At 45.0% G+C, this 14,526-nt stretch overlaps 1 protein-coding gene across 2 annotated transcripts in view; it reads left to right on the top strand.

Moving 5' to 3' along the window:
• Positions 1-4,511: 4,511 nt before the first annotated feature.
• LOC147722552 (serpin B6-like) overlaps positions 4,512-14,526 on the top strand; it is a 276,708-nt gene continuing 266,693 nt past the window's right edge. Inside the window, exons 1-2 of one of the 2 annotated variants that reach the window (XM_086965073.1) lie at positions 4,512-4,600; positions 13,102-13,279. In XM_086965073.1, the coding sequence (XP_086821199.1) occupies positions 13,112-13,279 (168 nt within the window). In that variant the 5' untranslated portion in view covers positions 4,512-4,600; positions 13,102-13,111. The other variant, XM_086965074.1, reaches the window with a different exon arrangement.

The raw sequence follows: 14,526 nt of genomic DNA, 5'->3' as shown, positions 1-14,526 counted from the left end.
CACAGACCACCACCCATCCTGACCTTTAGGCAACTGCTCCAACTTTTGTCGAAACACCGCAGAAATCCCCTTGGCGCGGCTTTATTGAAGACGGAACTCACTTTTGCGTGGTCCGCACCAGACTCCTGCAAAAAACTAACAACATGGGATTGCCCCACACCCCCTTTACGAACCCTTATGACAAAATTTCTAACCTCCCCATCACGTACTTCTCCTTCGTCCAAATCATCATCGTCCATATCCCAATGCAAGACATCATCCTCCACATAATTTCTACTTCCACTAGGAATCTCCCCATCTCCCACACCTCCGTCGTAATACTCCCATTGGATACCAGCACTGCGCACTGCGCCCTGATCCTGAAAAGAGGAATCTGCTCCAGAAACCTCTTCCGCTCTCCCCTCCCCAAAAAACCGCCGTTGGGGAAGCCCGCAACAGAGTCCCCGGTCCGCTCACGTAAAATGGCGGCAACGTCCTCTCCAAACTTATAATTCACATCAGCTTGCTGCACAAGCAGCGTGTGAAGAGTAACTTGCTCCCCAACAACCTCATCCCCAATACCAATAGACCTAGTACGAAACTGGGAGACTCTCCCCTTGTTGCCAAACAGACCACCAGCCTTCCTTACTTTTCGACACCGGGTCATTCTCTGTTGAAACAACTCAGGGTCCCCTTGACGCGACTTGATGGACAATGAGACTTGAACGTTTGCATGGTCCGCACAGGACTCCTGCAAAATACTGAGAGAAAGAGAGTGCCCCAACCCACCACTCTCATTTGTGACTTGAACATGTGCAACATCCTCAATTCGTAATTCACCCCCCTCCCTGTTATCATTAGAGACATCCAAAATAAGGTCATCATCATGTCCAACATAAACCCCCACAGCCCCTAGGCAACTTGCCATCACTAAGTTCAACAACGGTAGAATGCCAGTGGATAACTTCGCTGCGCACTGCGCCTCACATTCCAGAAGAGAAATCCGCTCCAGATCCCCTTCCAGTGCCCTCCACCCCAGACTGAAACGCCTCCTGCTCAGCCCGTAACTGTGTCCTGTCAGCCGAGGACCGACGCACTGTAGCTGTATCCTTGCCGTTGTAGCCGCTCAAGACAGACTGCGCCGTACTGATATACCTACAAACGCCAGCCGCAGCAGTGGAAACAACCACGCATGAATCGCCACCTGGAGCAGGCTCCCGGACAAGGACACCGCAGCATGCATAGAGTCAGGCCCAACCACCTTGCTACCCAAAGGAAAAGGAGCGTAGCTCGGTGGCAACACACCCCCATGCCCCACAAACAAGCCGACGGAGGAAACCAGTGAACCAAGGGCCCCAGGCTGAACCTGCTGGGAGAGGGGGACAGCACATAAGCCCTGCCAATTAATTGGAGAGACGTAGCAAAAACCTGGCCAGCCTAACTACACACCGGAGAAACAGGGGCACGAGGAAGGGCCATTGTAACCAGAACCATGCCGATTGGACGCTAACAGTAGATCCATTCGCATCCCCTCCTTATGTATATAGAGATAACTCTAAGCACTAGTATATGCATTAGCCATCTGAACTCTACAATTCCTAAGTAACACGTAGAGTATACCCCTGCGTAACCCATCCCATGTATACAGAGATAACTATAAGCACCGACCTCCTCAATGTGCGACCCTACAGCCTGCACCCGCACAAGTTCCCTCTGTGCATCCCCCTGCAACTTATGCAAAACTTAAAGTTATATATGTATGTAGTTAGTCAGCCATTCACTGGTTTCCAGAAAGTGCAAACCCCACCCGAAGGCGCCAGAGGGCTCCCCAAAAAGAACAGACTGATACATGAGGAGAACATTACACGTGAACAGATTACAAAAGCAGACGTTAAGTAACATGAGGTAAAAGCGACAATTGTGAGAAAACAAAATACATGGGTAGTAAAAGCGTTTGGAGGAAAAAGTGACAAATGTACAGGTTACAAAGGAAAACCAAGAACAAGTAGAGGTTTAATACTGCAATATAAGCTAGGCAACCAGGCACCAGCATAAACGTAACGTAGGCAATGGGGGCACCTGTGCAAGTATCAAGGCAAACAAAATGTGAGAGGAAGCAGACTGTGTGGTACAAGGGAAAAAAGGTGTGTCCAAACCGGTGCAACATTACCAACCTCCCCACCCTGCCGCTGGAAAGAGGAATCCGCTCCAGAAACCCCTTCCGCTCTCCCCTCCCCAGAAACCGCCATTGGGGCAGCCCGCAAACCACTTGGTATTGAAACAGAATGACTTTCTGTAGCAGGTGCCGTACGCCGAAGGCCGCTCAGACCGGACCGCGCCGTCACCGAAGCGCCTAACCCCCCATCCGCACCCAGAGGAGCCACCGCCTGAACCCCACCAGCGCCCAACCACACCCAGCGGCCGCCACCCAAAGCCCTATGCCGCCGGACAGAAAAATAAAGGGGCGCCCCCTTAGGCTTGGGGAAAGACACAGGATGGGGGTTAATGGGGGCAGCCGAGGTGTCCCCAACGATATGCACCCCCCCCGAAAGGCTGGGGAAAAACAGCGGGAAGCAGGGGGGGTCCAACAGCCCCACAGGAGGCACCAGGTCAACCCCCATTCACTTGAACAGCATGGGGGCTGAGCTCCGCACTGGCAGCATGACTACCCTGGGTAAAGGGTGAAGAAACATTGGGCAAAAAAGGCAACCTGCCCCACCACATTCTCAACATGACCAGGTAACACAGCAGGAATCGCAGGAACCCCAGTGACAGCACATGGGGCAAGTGAAAGAAAATAGAGCGGCCCATTACACACCAGAATGCCCCTAAATCAGGCCTGGGGGCCCCCAATAATTCAGTGTGGGCAGGAACAGAAGCAGACCGTACAAGGGGCTCACAGGGCGAGCCTCTGGGCAACTCCGCCCCCACCTGCCTCCAACACCCGAGGCAGGATTAATGGCTGTCACAGAGAAAAAACGCCACCCACCAGTTTCAGGGCCTTCCACTGGAGCGCCCCCGCCGGACACCTCACGCAAGCCAGCAGCCCCACGAGGGGCAGGACGTACCTGCTACAGGGGGCCCGACGCTCCAGAGGGGGCTGGCAGCAGCCTCGGGGGAACCGCCTCTCCCGAAGACTCCGCCTCCAGCATTGCTGCCTCGCCGTCATCCTCGCTGTCTGCCTGCGTGGAAAGGCAGGCCGACACAGCCCTCGCGACTCCACCAGCCGCCCTATGAACGGGGCGGGCAAGCCCCACCCAGGCCACACCAGAGACTCCAGGGCACAGCAAATCTATGCCCAGCCTGGCAAAGGACCCGGACCGCCCTCCGCACTTCCTCCGAGTCCGCCATCCGCAGTGAGGAAAAATAAAGAAAGCGCGCACAGAAACGATAGAAACGAACCTCTCCGTCCTCCTCCCTAGTGCGCAATGAACCCTTGCCTCACGCTGACCCTAATTGCCCCACCTGTCCCTCACTAATCAGGACCCCACCTGTCGTGGCCATCTCCTAGCGCAAACCTAACCGGAGAGAGACCGGCTCGCGCATGGCTCTCCCCAGGTCCCCCCTTCAGCTTGTAAACGTGAGGAGGGAAAACTGTGAATGTAAACTGTCGAGGGCCGCGCGGTACTCTGAGGTCATCGGGAAGGAATTTAAGCCTGATCGGGCCACCCGCATTCAAGAAATTTGTCGCTCCCAACAGGGAGCGCATTCGCATTACTTAACTGCTCCCAGCAGGAGCAATTTACTGCTGGAGGCTCGATAATTACAGCGCGAGATAAGAGCTAACATCCGAGCACTCCGCAACTTCGTACAAAGCATGCGGGGCACACAGCACGATAATGCACACAAATATATAAGTAAACAAAAAAGGAACAGTAAAACCCAGCACGACATGTGCGTGCGCACTAACTGCAATAATGACTAGAAGCCGACTAAGCAGGCAAAATTAATCGTAAACATACTGTAACTTTTAAGCACAAATAAACGTGCAGGCACTGCCTGCAAAAGTGACTACAAGCCAACTAAACAGTCAATATTAGACAGTAATCATAGTGTAACTTTTGAGCACTTAACTCTCTGCATAATTACTCTAATCACTAGTATATGCAGTAGACCATTGCACTCTCTACCATTCCTATGTGACTCTTAGAGTATATCCATTCATATCCCTTCCCTATGTATATAGAGATATTTATAATCACCAGTCTCTTCTTTGTGTGACTTTACATCTTGTACATTTGCAATTTTTTTCTGTGTGTATCTTTTATGTAACACATGTCATCCTAATTCCTCATGTTTTGCAACTGGTTCTTATGTAAAGCGCTCTGACACCTTCGGGTAAACTTTGCGCTATATAAAATCGCATTAAATAAATAAATTTTAAAAAAAGGAGAAACAGGATGTAGTGGCTTTTATAGGGCTATACAGGATATAATGTATGGACAAGCATCATGGGAAATGTAGTTTTATTTGCATACAAAACGTTTTCATTGGCTGCTGTGAGTAGCAAATAAAAGAAAGAGAAGCATAATCTGAAGCCTCCGGTCCTGTAATAGAATCCCGCTGTGCCGGTCCACGCCCAGGGAGACTCCAAGAAGAATACACGCCCGTCTCGAAGCAGGTGAGGAGTGATACATTCTTCCCGACCGCACGGGGCCATTAAGTCTTACACTAGGAGTTCAGGGTAGGGCCATGAACACGATCTTTATATTCGAAGTTCACACCCTCGCTCTATAACACCCCCCCCCCCTATACACGTGATCTGCAAATAATTGCCCGTTTTGAACTGCGAACCTCAAAACATATCAAGAAAACCAACGCATTTGCAGTTCAAAATTGACTGAGTGATTGTTAGCTTATCAGTCCCGAGCCCCCTACACAACGCAGAAGAGTCCAAATGTGTGGTTGTTATTTCACAAGTGAATACACAGCTTTAGTGCACATACTAGAGCTTCATAATTGCCGCTCGCGCAGAGAGACTGTCCGCACGGATACAGTGTATTCAAACTCGCAAACGGTGGGCGGTGTAGATTTGTGTTAAGCCGTCCACAGGTGCCCTCTCTCTGCGCAGGCAGCGGAGGAATATCTCGTCGTTGGAAAGCGCTGCGGGCGTGGCGCACTGCCCTTTAAAAGGAACTGTGACCCTTTTTTCCTACCCGAACGTTAACCACTTGATATGTGTCACAAATTAAATTTTTCACGTGCTGGCCTCGTCAAATCTAATGCCTATTTATCCACTAAATCAAAGGCGCTGGGTGCAGAGTTCTAGAAGTCTGAAGCTGGGGTTGTCCAATACCGAGGTTGCCTACTTTTGATTTCTTCTTATGCCCCAGTCTATTGTCCAAACCTTTGCCACTGATGCTCTGATATCATGAGGTGATTTTCTAACTCCACATTCTCTTAGCCGTTTACATACTTTGCAGTGCATGGTAGGTACACGGGGCAATATAATAATGCAGAGATCTGACAGTTTTAAGGAACTGCATATATTTATGAATATGTATTTAATTATTACTTTAAACGGACGAACTCAATTTAATTAATTAATTAATTTATTATACGAGTGACTTAAATCTATTTAATTCATTTATTAAACTAGTGACTTAAAGCAGAGTGTACACGGCGCTTTATGTAAAAGTGGGTGAAGCAGAGAAACTCGATGTAACCGCAGTCAACAATGTCTCTAACAAGATTGCATTATCGTACGGGGAAAGGGGATTTTTCGTGGCAGCCGTTCCTGATACTCAGGTAGTGTGTGGTGCAAACAGCGTTTCTCAAATTCAGACAGCTCAGATCGTCGTGTTTAGGACGAGTGACCACCCCCGAACTTAACAGTTTTCTTGACGTGTGCGTGAGTAGCTTAGGCGGTCCAGGATGTCTTCGTTGCATCTTGGTACTTGTACTCCGAGTCTCTGATTTGGTAATCGGATAACCAGAACAAAAAGGCCCAGAATGTAAAGTAGAAACCTAGAATGGAAGAGTCAATAGTTCGTCTAAAGCATGGGTACTCACAAACTTTCTCTCGGGGGCCACATTTACAGTGTGCGGGTATGACTGAGGGAGGAGGAGTGTGATGTAGGGATGATGGATTATGAATTGGGTATGAGAATTATATTTATGGATGATTCATGGGAAGCAGGGATGAAAAATAGGGATGATGGATAATGTCTGATGCATGAGAAGTAAGGATGTGAAGTAGGGATGGCATTTGGATGAGAAGTAAGGATGATGGCTGGGAAGTTGGGATGATGAATGAAGTAGGGATGAGAGGTAGAATTAAGAATGATGGATGAAAAGCACGGATGATGGGTGAGAAGTAGGGATAATTTATGATGCATGGTAAATTAGGATTAGAAATCGGGATGATAGTTCATGGATGAGAAGTAGGGAGGATGGATGAGAAGTAGGGATTATGGATGAGAAGTAGGGTTGACAGATGAGAAGTAGGGATAAGAGGTAGTAGTCGGAATGATGATTGAGAAGCAGGAATGGTGGATGAGAATTATGGATGAGCAGTGGTATGAGGGCTGAGACGTGGGAATGAGATGTAGCAATGGATGAGATGGTGAAGACAAGTAGGGATGACGGATGAGGATTAGGGATTACGGGTAAGGAAAAAGGAATGATGGATGAGAGATAGCATTGCGAAGTAGGAGTGTTGGATGAGAAGTAAGGATGATGGATGAGTTATAGGGAAGAGAAGTAGGCATGAGGAGTGAGTAATGAGAGTGCTCTTAAATGGATGCTGTAGTAGTCTTTTTTGATCCTTTGGGCCATGACCCAGGAAAACCAATTTTGTTGTCTACAACTTGCATTTTAATATTTTCTTTATTGGGAACCAGTAGAGTATTCTATAGTATTGGATTATTTGTTCAAGTTTGAAGCTGAAGCTTCTTATCACCACTTTGTTAGGCTATTTTACACTGTCTGCATCATGGCTGTAGATTTTCCAGTACTTGCAGAGATACACTAGTCAAGACCAATCATCTCAGAAGTTCAGTGCCGTGTTTGGAGTTCAAAAGTAGGGGAAGTATTACCTTTTTGAGTAATTCTAGTGATTGAGCCTTCGTTGTGATGTACAATTCCAAATGAAATTTGCTGCCCATATTCGTGGACATCGGTGGGGTGGCATACCTTAGCATCCTTCAGCCATGTGTTGCATATCTTAGCATCCTTCAGCTGATGTTGTTTTGGCTCTTTAGAGGTACTAATGCAGACGCAGGTATTTCTTAATTAACCAGATGTGGATGTACTTCATAGCCAGATCGTGTTCTTCAGGCCAAGTCAGTACAATGAATCTACCTGACAAATTCATCATCTTATAGATTGTCCTGGTTATGGAATCAAATGCTTCCTTCTGAAATAATGTTGCTCGATGGTAGACTGAAGTTTGCGGTTTTACCTGGATGGAATGGTGTGCTGGCAGCAACTGTGATACTTTCAAGTTCTTCTTTTGACACAAGTGAGTGTCTGAACAAATTCCTTTCTCTCTATTCTGTAATCCAAAGTGAGAAATTTACTGGCAGTCACAAGGCATGGATCTTGAAAAATCTCTTGAATCCGAAACAGACCATTGGCTCATGAGATTCCCTGCACCATTTATTTGACCAAAATCAGGACTTGAATGTAATCAGTAGATTTTTTGATTTTGGCAGAGATGTTGTCACCATGGGAGTTGCTTCCTATTCTGATAACGAGCTCAATGTACTTTGTCCTTCCTTTCATTTAAATAAGCCAATATTAAGTATTCAAACAAATATGCCTGATGGAGGAATCCTCTTACGGCCTCTGTTGATCTTGATCTTACAAATGCTTCCGTGTCCCATCATATCTGCTTATGCTTTCTTCCATGACTACACTTAAATTCAGTGATAACAAGCTACACGAATAGAGGTCAAACTTTTAAAAACTGTTGTGAAATGGGCAGTAACAGCAGTAGTAGCACAAATCGGGAAGACATTGTACCGTTGTTTCATTGCACGGCAGTCCTAAAACTGGAGATGAGTAAATCATGGCCAGCGCCTTATTATTTATGCTAGACTTTGATCATAATGTAAACCCTTGAGCTTACCAGAGAAAGCTGTATGACAGAGCTGAGAGATGTAGCATTTTAATGAAGATGAGAGAAATTAACTTGTATCTCACCATGACTTCTACAATTTTAGTTTTGTGGTTGAATGAGAAGCGGAAAGGAGACGGTCTACAATACTTTCTGCGCCATTTTGTGTATGTTCCCTACTGACAATACTCTAATATTTAATTGGTGTATTGTCAGCGAGCCGATTCCTCTAGAGAGTCCGTGAAGGTTTTTTAGTAGCTGCAATGACAACAGACCAATTCCAGAACACAGCCCCCCCCCTCGCTGCCACACCCACCACTACCGTAAGCGTGCATTGATGCAAATAATAGAAGTCCTTATGTGAATTGGCTGAGATTGGTTTGCGAGTGTCAATGGCAGGCTTTCTTCATTCATAGGGTATTATCCAAAGCGTGTTGTGGTAACTGTCTACAGGTAGCATTGCCTGTGTGTATTCAGGTCAGTCTGTTGGCCTTCAATTCTATGAAAAATATCATCCATCTCTGAACTGGAAATGATAAACCTTAGTAACTCTGAGCAATGGATAATATTGGGATGCTTGAAGAGGTGTCTTGCCTTTCTTCCATTTGACTTTATGGTATTCTAGCCAAGTGTAGAGAATTTTCTGTGCATTTACTCGAAAGTCTAATATATGTGTGCTTTTGTATGCTATGTTAAGGTGTTTAGAAATGTAGTGCAGGTTAGACTTTGGCAGCCCGTGTAGAGAGATTCTTTCTAGGTCAGAGGTTCACATCGTGAAGAGTCTCTCTTTGTTCTAGACAGTGGAGTGATGTGCAGGACAATAACAAGGCGACTGGCTGACGTGTTCGAGCACTTCCTAACCAATAAGACTTCTCCTTATTACCATTCCATTCTGTTACACCCATCTAGGCCATTAAATTATGGGGCTAGCCATATGCTCTCCTTGCTCTTCACCCAGACTAAGCATTTGTGAGTTCAGTAGTCTTTGGTAACTCAGTCTAAATGGAAAAACCATTCCGGTGCAAGAGTGAGGTCTGCCAAGCCCAGAACCACGCTCCAAGTCTCCGTGTGGTAGGATAATTTGCTCAGTGAGTAGAATGAACAAATGTTATGTTTGCCTATATTTGTCTTCTCCAGCGTGTTAGAGTTTCACATGCATGTCACATGTTCTTCTGTGTACTCAAGGAGGACTGGTCTTGTCTTCTAAGAGGACACGTTGCTGCCTGAAGGTCGGATTGTAGGTTCCCTTACCAAAGTCTGAAAGCTTTAATCCAGCACACACCTAAAATAAGAAATCTTGTGAGCATTAACTTTCTGCATCTACAAAGCTGGCTAGAATTCAAATGTAGACTTTGGTATTTGTCAAACATAAACAGCAATCTGATTAATGAATTTCTTGTTAATGAGACCTGGTTGTAGTGTTTTTACGCTGAAAGTAAACACTTTAACGTAGTTATAGCGAGGGGACGTGGACTACACACATCAGTTGGTTGAAAAACGATTTCATCTTGGTGGTTAGGCAAACCAACATTGTGAGGGTATGGTAGTTGGCTTTACACTTTAAAGTTCAGTCTACAGGACTTTGAGAAATAGGCATGAGAAGTAGATTGTTTGATAATTCATGAGCCGAAGGGATGAATAATGTGTTAAATGAGTGGGGTGTTGGAGTCTGCCCAGTTGACAGTCCTCTCTGATCAGCCAGAGAAGTTTAATTTGCGAAAATTGCGTTGGAGGGGCAGTGGAAAGAAAGCCATCTATGAAACCGCAAGCAATTTCTTTTCTCAATATGAAAATGATCAAAATGAAGACTTGGTTTCAATCTGGATAAAATTGTTAAAAAAATTGTCTCTCAAACACTCGGTTCCAACTGCGCCGTATCAAGGCCCACTAGTCCCACGGGAACCCTGGCTTAATACCAAACTAAGGCAGGAAAAGAGAAAAATAGCCCAGGCACAACGGATGGCACTAAGGAACAAAACTCTGGCCTCCGCATCAAACTACCTTCTTGTTAAGAGCATGAGAAACAACTACCGCAAAATGTTGTGGAAAGCCAAGAAAGATTATAAGGAAGAGATGTGGGTAAAACTGCTAACAGCCAGTAAAAAGCGAAATTCAAGGGACTTCTGGGGCATCGTAAATAAAGTAAACACTGCGGACTTAATAACTCAGGACCCAGGCATTAGTAAACAAACCTGGGAATCACATGTAAAAAACCTCTATCGAAAAAGGGAACCTTCAGTTTCAGAAAATCAGAACCGCTCGATCACAACAACAATATTAAGCTACTTGAAAGGACTGACAGAAAACCTATCAACTCATTCCGACATAGAAAGGTTTAACACTCTGGAGATTGAGCCGGAATTGTTTTCCTGCGACAGAGTTAAAAGGTGCATTAGCCATCTTAAATCCGAAGGCGCTCCAGGGCCCAATGGCATCCCCAACACAGTTTATAAACATAACGCTGAGTTTTGAGCACTCCATCTTTCTGCCTTGTTTAATCAAGTCTATGCCAGTAAGAAGCAGCCACCCACGTGGAACGGTAACATCATCCACCCAATTTTCAAGAAGGGTGACAGGATATCTCCACTGAATTATCGGTTGATATCTTTAATCGACGTGGAAGCTAAATTATATGCTTCTTGTATTTTGGAGGAGATCCAGGAATGGGGAAATACCAACAACCTAATTCCAAGCTACCAGACAGGCTTCAGAAAAGGGACAGGGACTATAACATCTCACAGCCCTAGCCCTCTTGATGGAAAGAGCCAAAACAAACAAACGGTTATATGGCTGCTTCATTGACATTAAAGCGGCTTTTGACCGAGTCAGTAGGGGGAGGCTTTGGGAAAAACTCAATGAGTGGGGGCTGCCAAAAAATGTCCTCCACGCTGTCATGCTCCTTTACACAGATACCTGGGCAAGTGTCAAACAAGGGCATGGTTCAAGCCTTACGTCCAAAATTCCAACGGAGGACGGACTGAAACAGGGCTGTGTCCTGGCCCCATGTTTATTTAACCTATATCTTGCCGACCTAGGAAAAAAACTCAGCCAAATCGGCCTAATCGTAAGTCATGCTCCGAAGCTTGGTAACACCCCAATGCCAATCATCCAGTTTGCCGATGACATTGTGCTTTTAAGCGGAACCCCAATTGGACTGCAAAGGCTGATAAATGCCCTATATCTCTATTTGAATGAAGAACATCTAGAATTAAAGAGAGAAAAGACAAAAGTAATATGTCTTATAGAGCGAAAGCCCATTAAATTTAGTTGGACATTTAACCATCTAGCCATTGGGGTACAGCCACACTACCGGTATTTGGGGGTCACCTTAGCCAACGACAACTCAAGAAAAGAGCATTCTGTGGTGTTAAAAGCCAAATCCCAGACTCTAATTTTCGGATACAGGCGACTCCTTCAAAAACTGGGTGGTCCAAACTATAATCATCTTTTAAAAGTAATGGCCGCTCAGATTTTACCTACATTATCGTATGGTCTTGTTACATTGCTTGGAGGGGAGGCCGGTTTACTAAACACCTTACAAACTAAAATCTATAAAGTTCTATTTAAAGTACCGAAATGCGCCTCACCAGCCCAGGTGCGATTAGAATTTGGCCTTCAAAATCAAATTTTTAGGTCCAAGTCAAGGTTTGTTAAATTCTGCCACAAACTCCGTGCTGCTGTACCAGGCTCATTAAGCCACCTCTGCTGGCAGGAAATCAATTTTGACTCCACCCAGCCCTGGGCCACCCGTCTGCAGACTTGCCTTTCAGACCTTGGATTGCTCGAAGCTTGGTGTAAAAAAATTGATCAGGCTACATTCTGCAAATTCAAATGCCAAAATAAAGTCATTATTGGAAGACAAACAAACATTGACCCATCGACGTCATGCCTGGACAGTAATTTCTTCCTATTCACGTCAACAACCCCAGGCATACTTGGCAACACATTTTAGTCAGCACCTAAAAAAGATCCTCATTGATTTCCGTATGGGCCTTCACGAGTCCAAGGATCTAAGACCCTCTTGGAAAACCCCATGATGCTTGCCCAAAATGCAGACTCTGTGGTTACCAAAACGAATCTTTAATCCATTTGTTTTGTGTGTGCCCGGCCCTAATGGTGACTAGAAGAGAATTTTTGCGGGATATCCTAATCAAACTGAACATAAGAACATGTCGCCAAGCGGTTATAATCTGGCTGGGAGGATCATCGCCAATTCTGACTTGCAGGGGTCTCATTTATGATAGAGACTGGGAAGCAGCTGCAGATCTGTGCATGATCCTTTAAAACATTGCCTGAGGCTTACTTTTAAGTATTATCCCCCATGCTCATTCCATAGTCTCTACGTAGTCAGTGGGGGGGGGGGGGGGGTTCCGACGCAGAGTTTAAGTTTTATTGTTTTTAACTTTGATATCAATCGTTGCTTTGATTTTTAATGCAAATTGTATTGCGGATATTCGCAAATTGTACTTTTTCTAATTGTAAGGATTTTTATTAATTCAACAATAAATTCTGATTGATTGTGTTAGATGAGTGAGAAGTAGGGAAAATGGATGATACACGAGAAGTAAGGATGAGAGAAGGGGATGGCCGCATAATCGCTGCCTGCACAAAAAAAATAGTATCTCTATCGCGGTGACAAACTGCCCCAGGACATCTCATCCAGAGCTGCTGCCTCCCTTGCCACAGTAATACATAGTGACCAGACAAGTGGGTCATTGGCCAAAATAATGTCAGTAAAGGGACATCTACTGGATCGAGAGCACAAGGCAGCAGTAATTGGTATACCGTAGTTCCTTGCCAGTGCATTGCTGTTGTAATGATGGCTCTTTTAGGTGCCAAGCAGAGTGTTTTCTACCTGATTTGCACACTTATTTGAATAACTCCTTCAGCTGAGGGTATCATGTAACTTGTTAAATGTATTAAAAACCCATACTAGAGAGGAATGGCGTCACGCCATGCAATATTTCATGTTTCTTTAGCTATCCGTTCTGATTCTAGATTCACTTTGCCTAAGGAAAACAAAAAAATATATTTGTAAATTTAGTTTTCTCTTTCTGTTCTAGGTTCTCAAGAATGGATTCTCTTAGCGAAGCAAATACTTCATTCGCCCTTGACCTCTGGAAAAAACTGAGTGAAAATGACAACAAGAAAAATTTATTTTATTCGCCAATAAGTATTTCATCTGCTCTGGCTATGGTTTATTTGGGCGCCCATGGGGACACAGCAGCCCAGATGGTACAGGTATGTTTGTTTCCATTGTACAGTAAAAGTGCTGCAGTGCAGGTATACGCTTGTGAAAAGGGAGCTGTTCGATAACCTTTGCTGATATACCTGTAGCAATTGGGTATTATCGCTGTTGGGAGATCTAGTATTGAACTGGATGAACCTTCTATTAATATTATGGCTGCTTTGTATTTTTTCTTGACTTGAGAAACATTCAGTTACCACTACCGTTGGAGATTTCAATTTTTCAGCTGGGAAATCAATTCTCATGAACTGCTAAAGCCTCTTTTTTGTTTCTTTCAGTAATTGCTGACGCACACATTTGTGGGCCTGGTTGGATTGGGAGGGTGCATAATGATAGGACGGGCTATTACCAGCTGTTTATGCCTCACCACCTGGGTGATGGTAACCTAATACATGGGATTCTGTGATCCCTTTATAAATGGCAGTATCTGATTTCTTTATAATCTGCGACTTGTGACGCACCCAGGTGCTGATAATAAAGAAAAGATTATTATATTTATAATGTTCACTTTTAAAATGGATCCATTGTTTAATCGGCAACCTGTAGAGTGACATCGGTGCAAGTGAGCAGTTCTTCAGTTCCTTGGAGCTTGCTCCTAATCTACGCTGGAAAACCTGCATAATTGCACGTGATGCGCAAGAGGGCCACTGCAAGGAGGAAGCCAACGTGGTGTTGAGTAAGCAATAGTGTGAGGATCCCTGAAGTTGATAAAATGGATGAGCCTGTGTTTGGTCATGTTATCTTGAAAGTTAGATGAAAACTGTTGAGGTGATACCCCAAGTTCCTGACTTTACGGTTTTACCTTGTTAAAAAGGCTAGATGTGAGCTGAAGGTACCCAATAGCAGGGTCTGTGAAATGTACTCCAGCAAGGTCTCCCATGACTAGAAGAAAGATATTAGTTTTATCACCACTCCTGCAGAAGCGGTTTCTATTTTTATGCTTACAAGTGACCGTCAAGAGGACTGCTATTTCACTTATCTTTAGCTATCCTAATGCAGATTTTGGTTCTGGGTCTAGGCATGAGATAGGATTTGATATGGCAGTTAAACCCAAACACTAAAGTCTGCTGCACTTGCAAAACAATTTGGGATATGTGCAGAAGAACGGACAACATTTGTTCGAGGGGTAATGTTTGACCCGAATGAATAAAACTACTGAAGTCCATCCCTTCAAATCTAGTCAAGGGACAGGATTTTATGGTCCATGCATCCAAGGAGGCACATCAATTAGGGAAGACCA

The sequence above is a fragment of the Lissotriton vulgaris genome, chromosome 4_1, assembly GCF_964263255.1.
Source record: "Lissotriton vulgaris chromosome 4_1, aLisVul1.2, whole genome shotgun sequence".
Taxonomy (NCBI): Eukaryota; Metazoa; Chordata; class Amphibia; order Caudata; family Salamandridae; genus Lissotriton; species Lissotriton vulgaris.
This window is presented reverse-complemented; position numbering and strand designations above follow the sequence as displayed.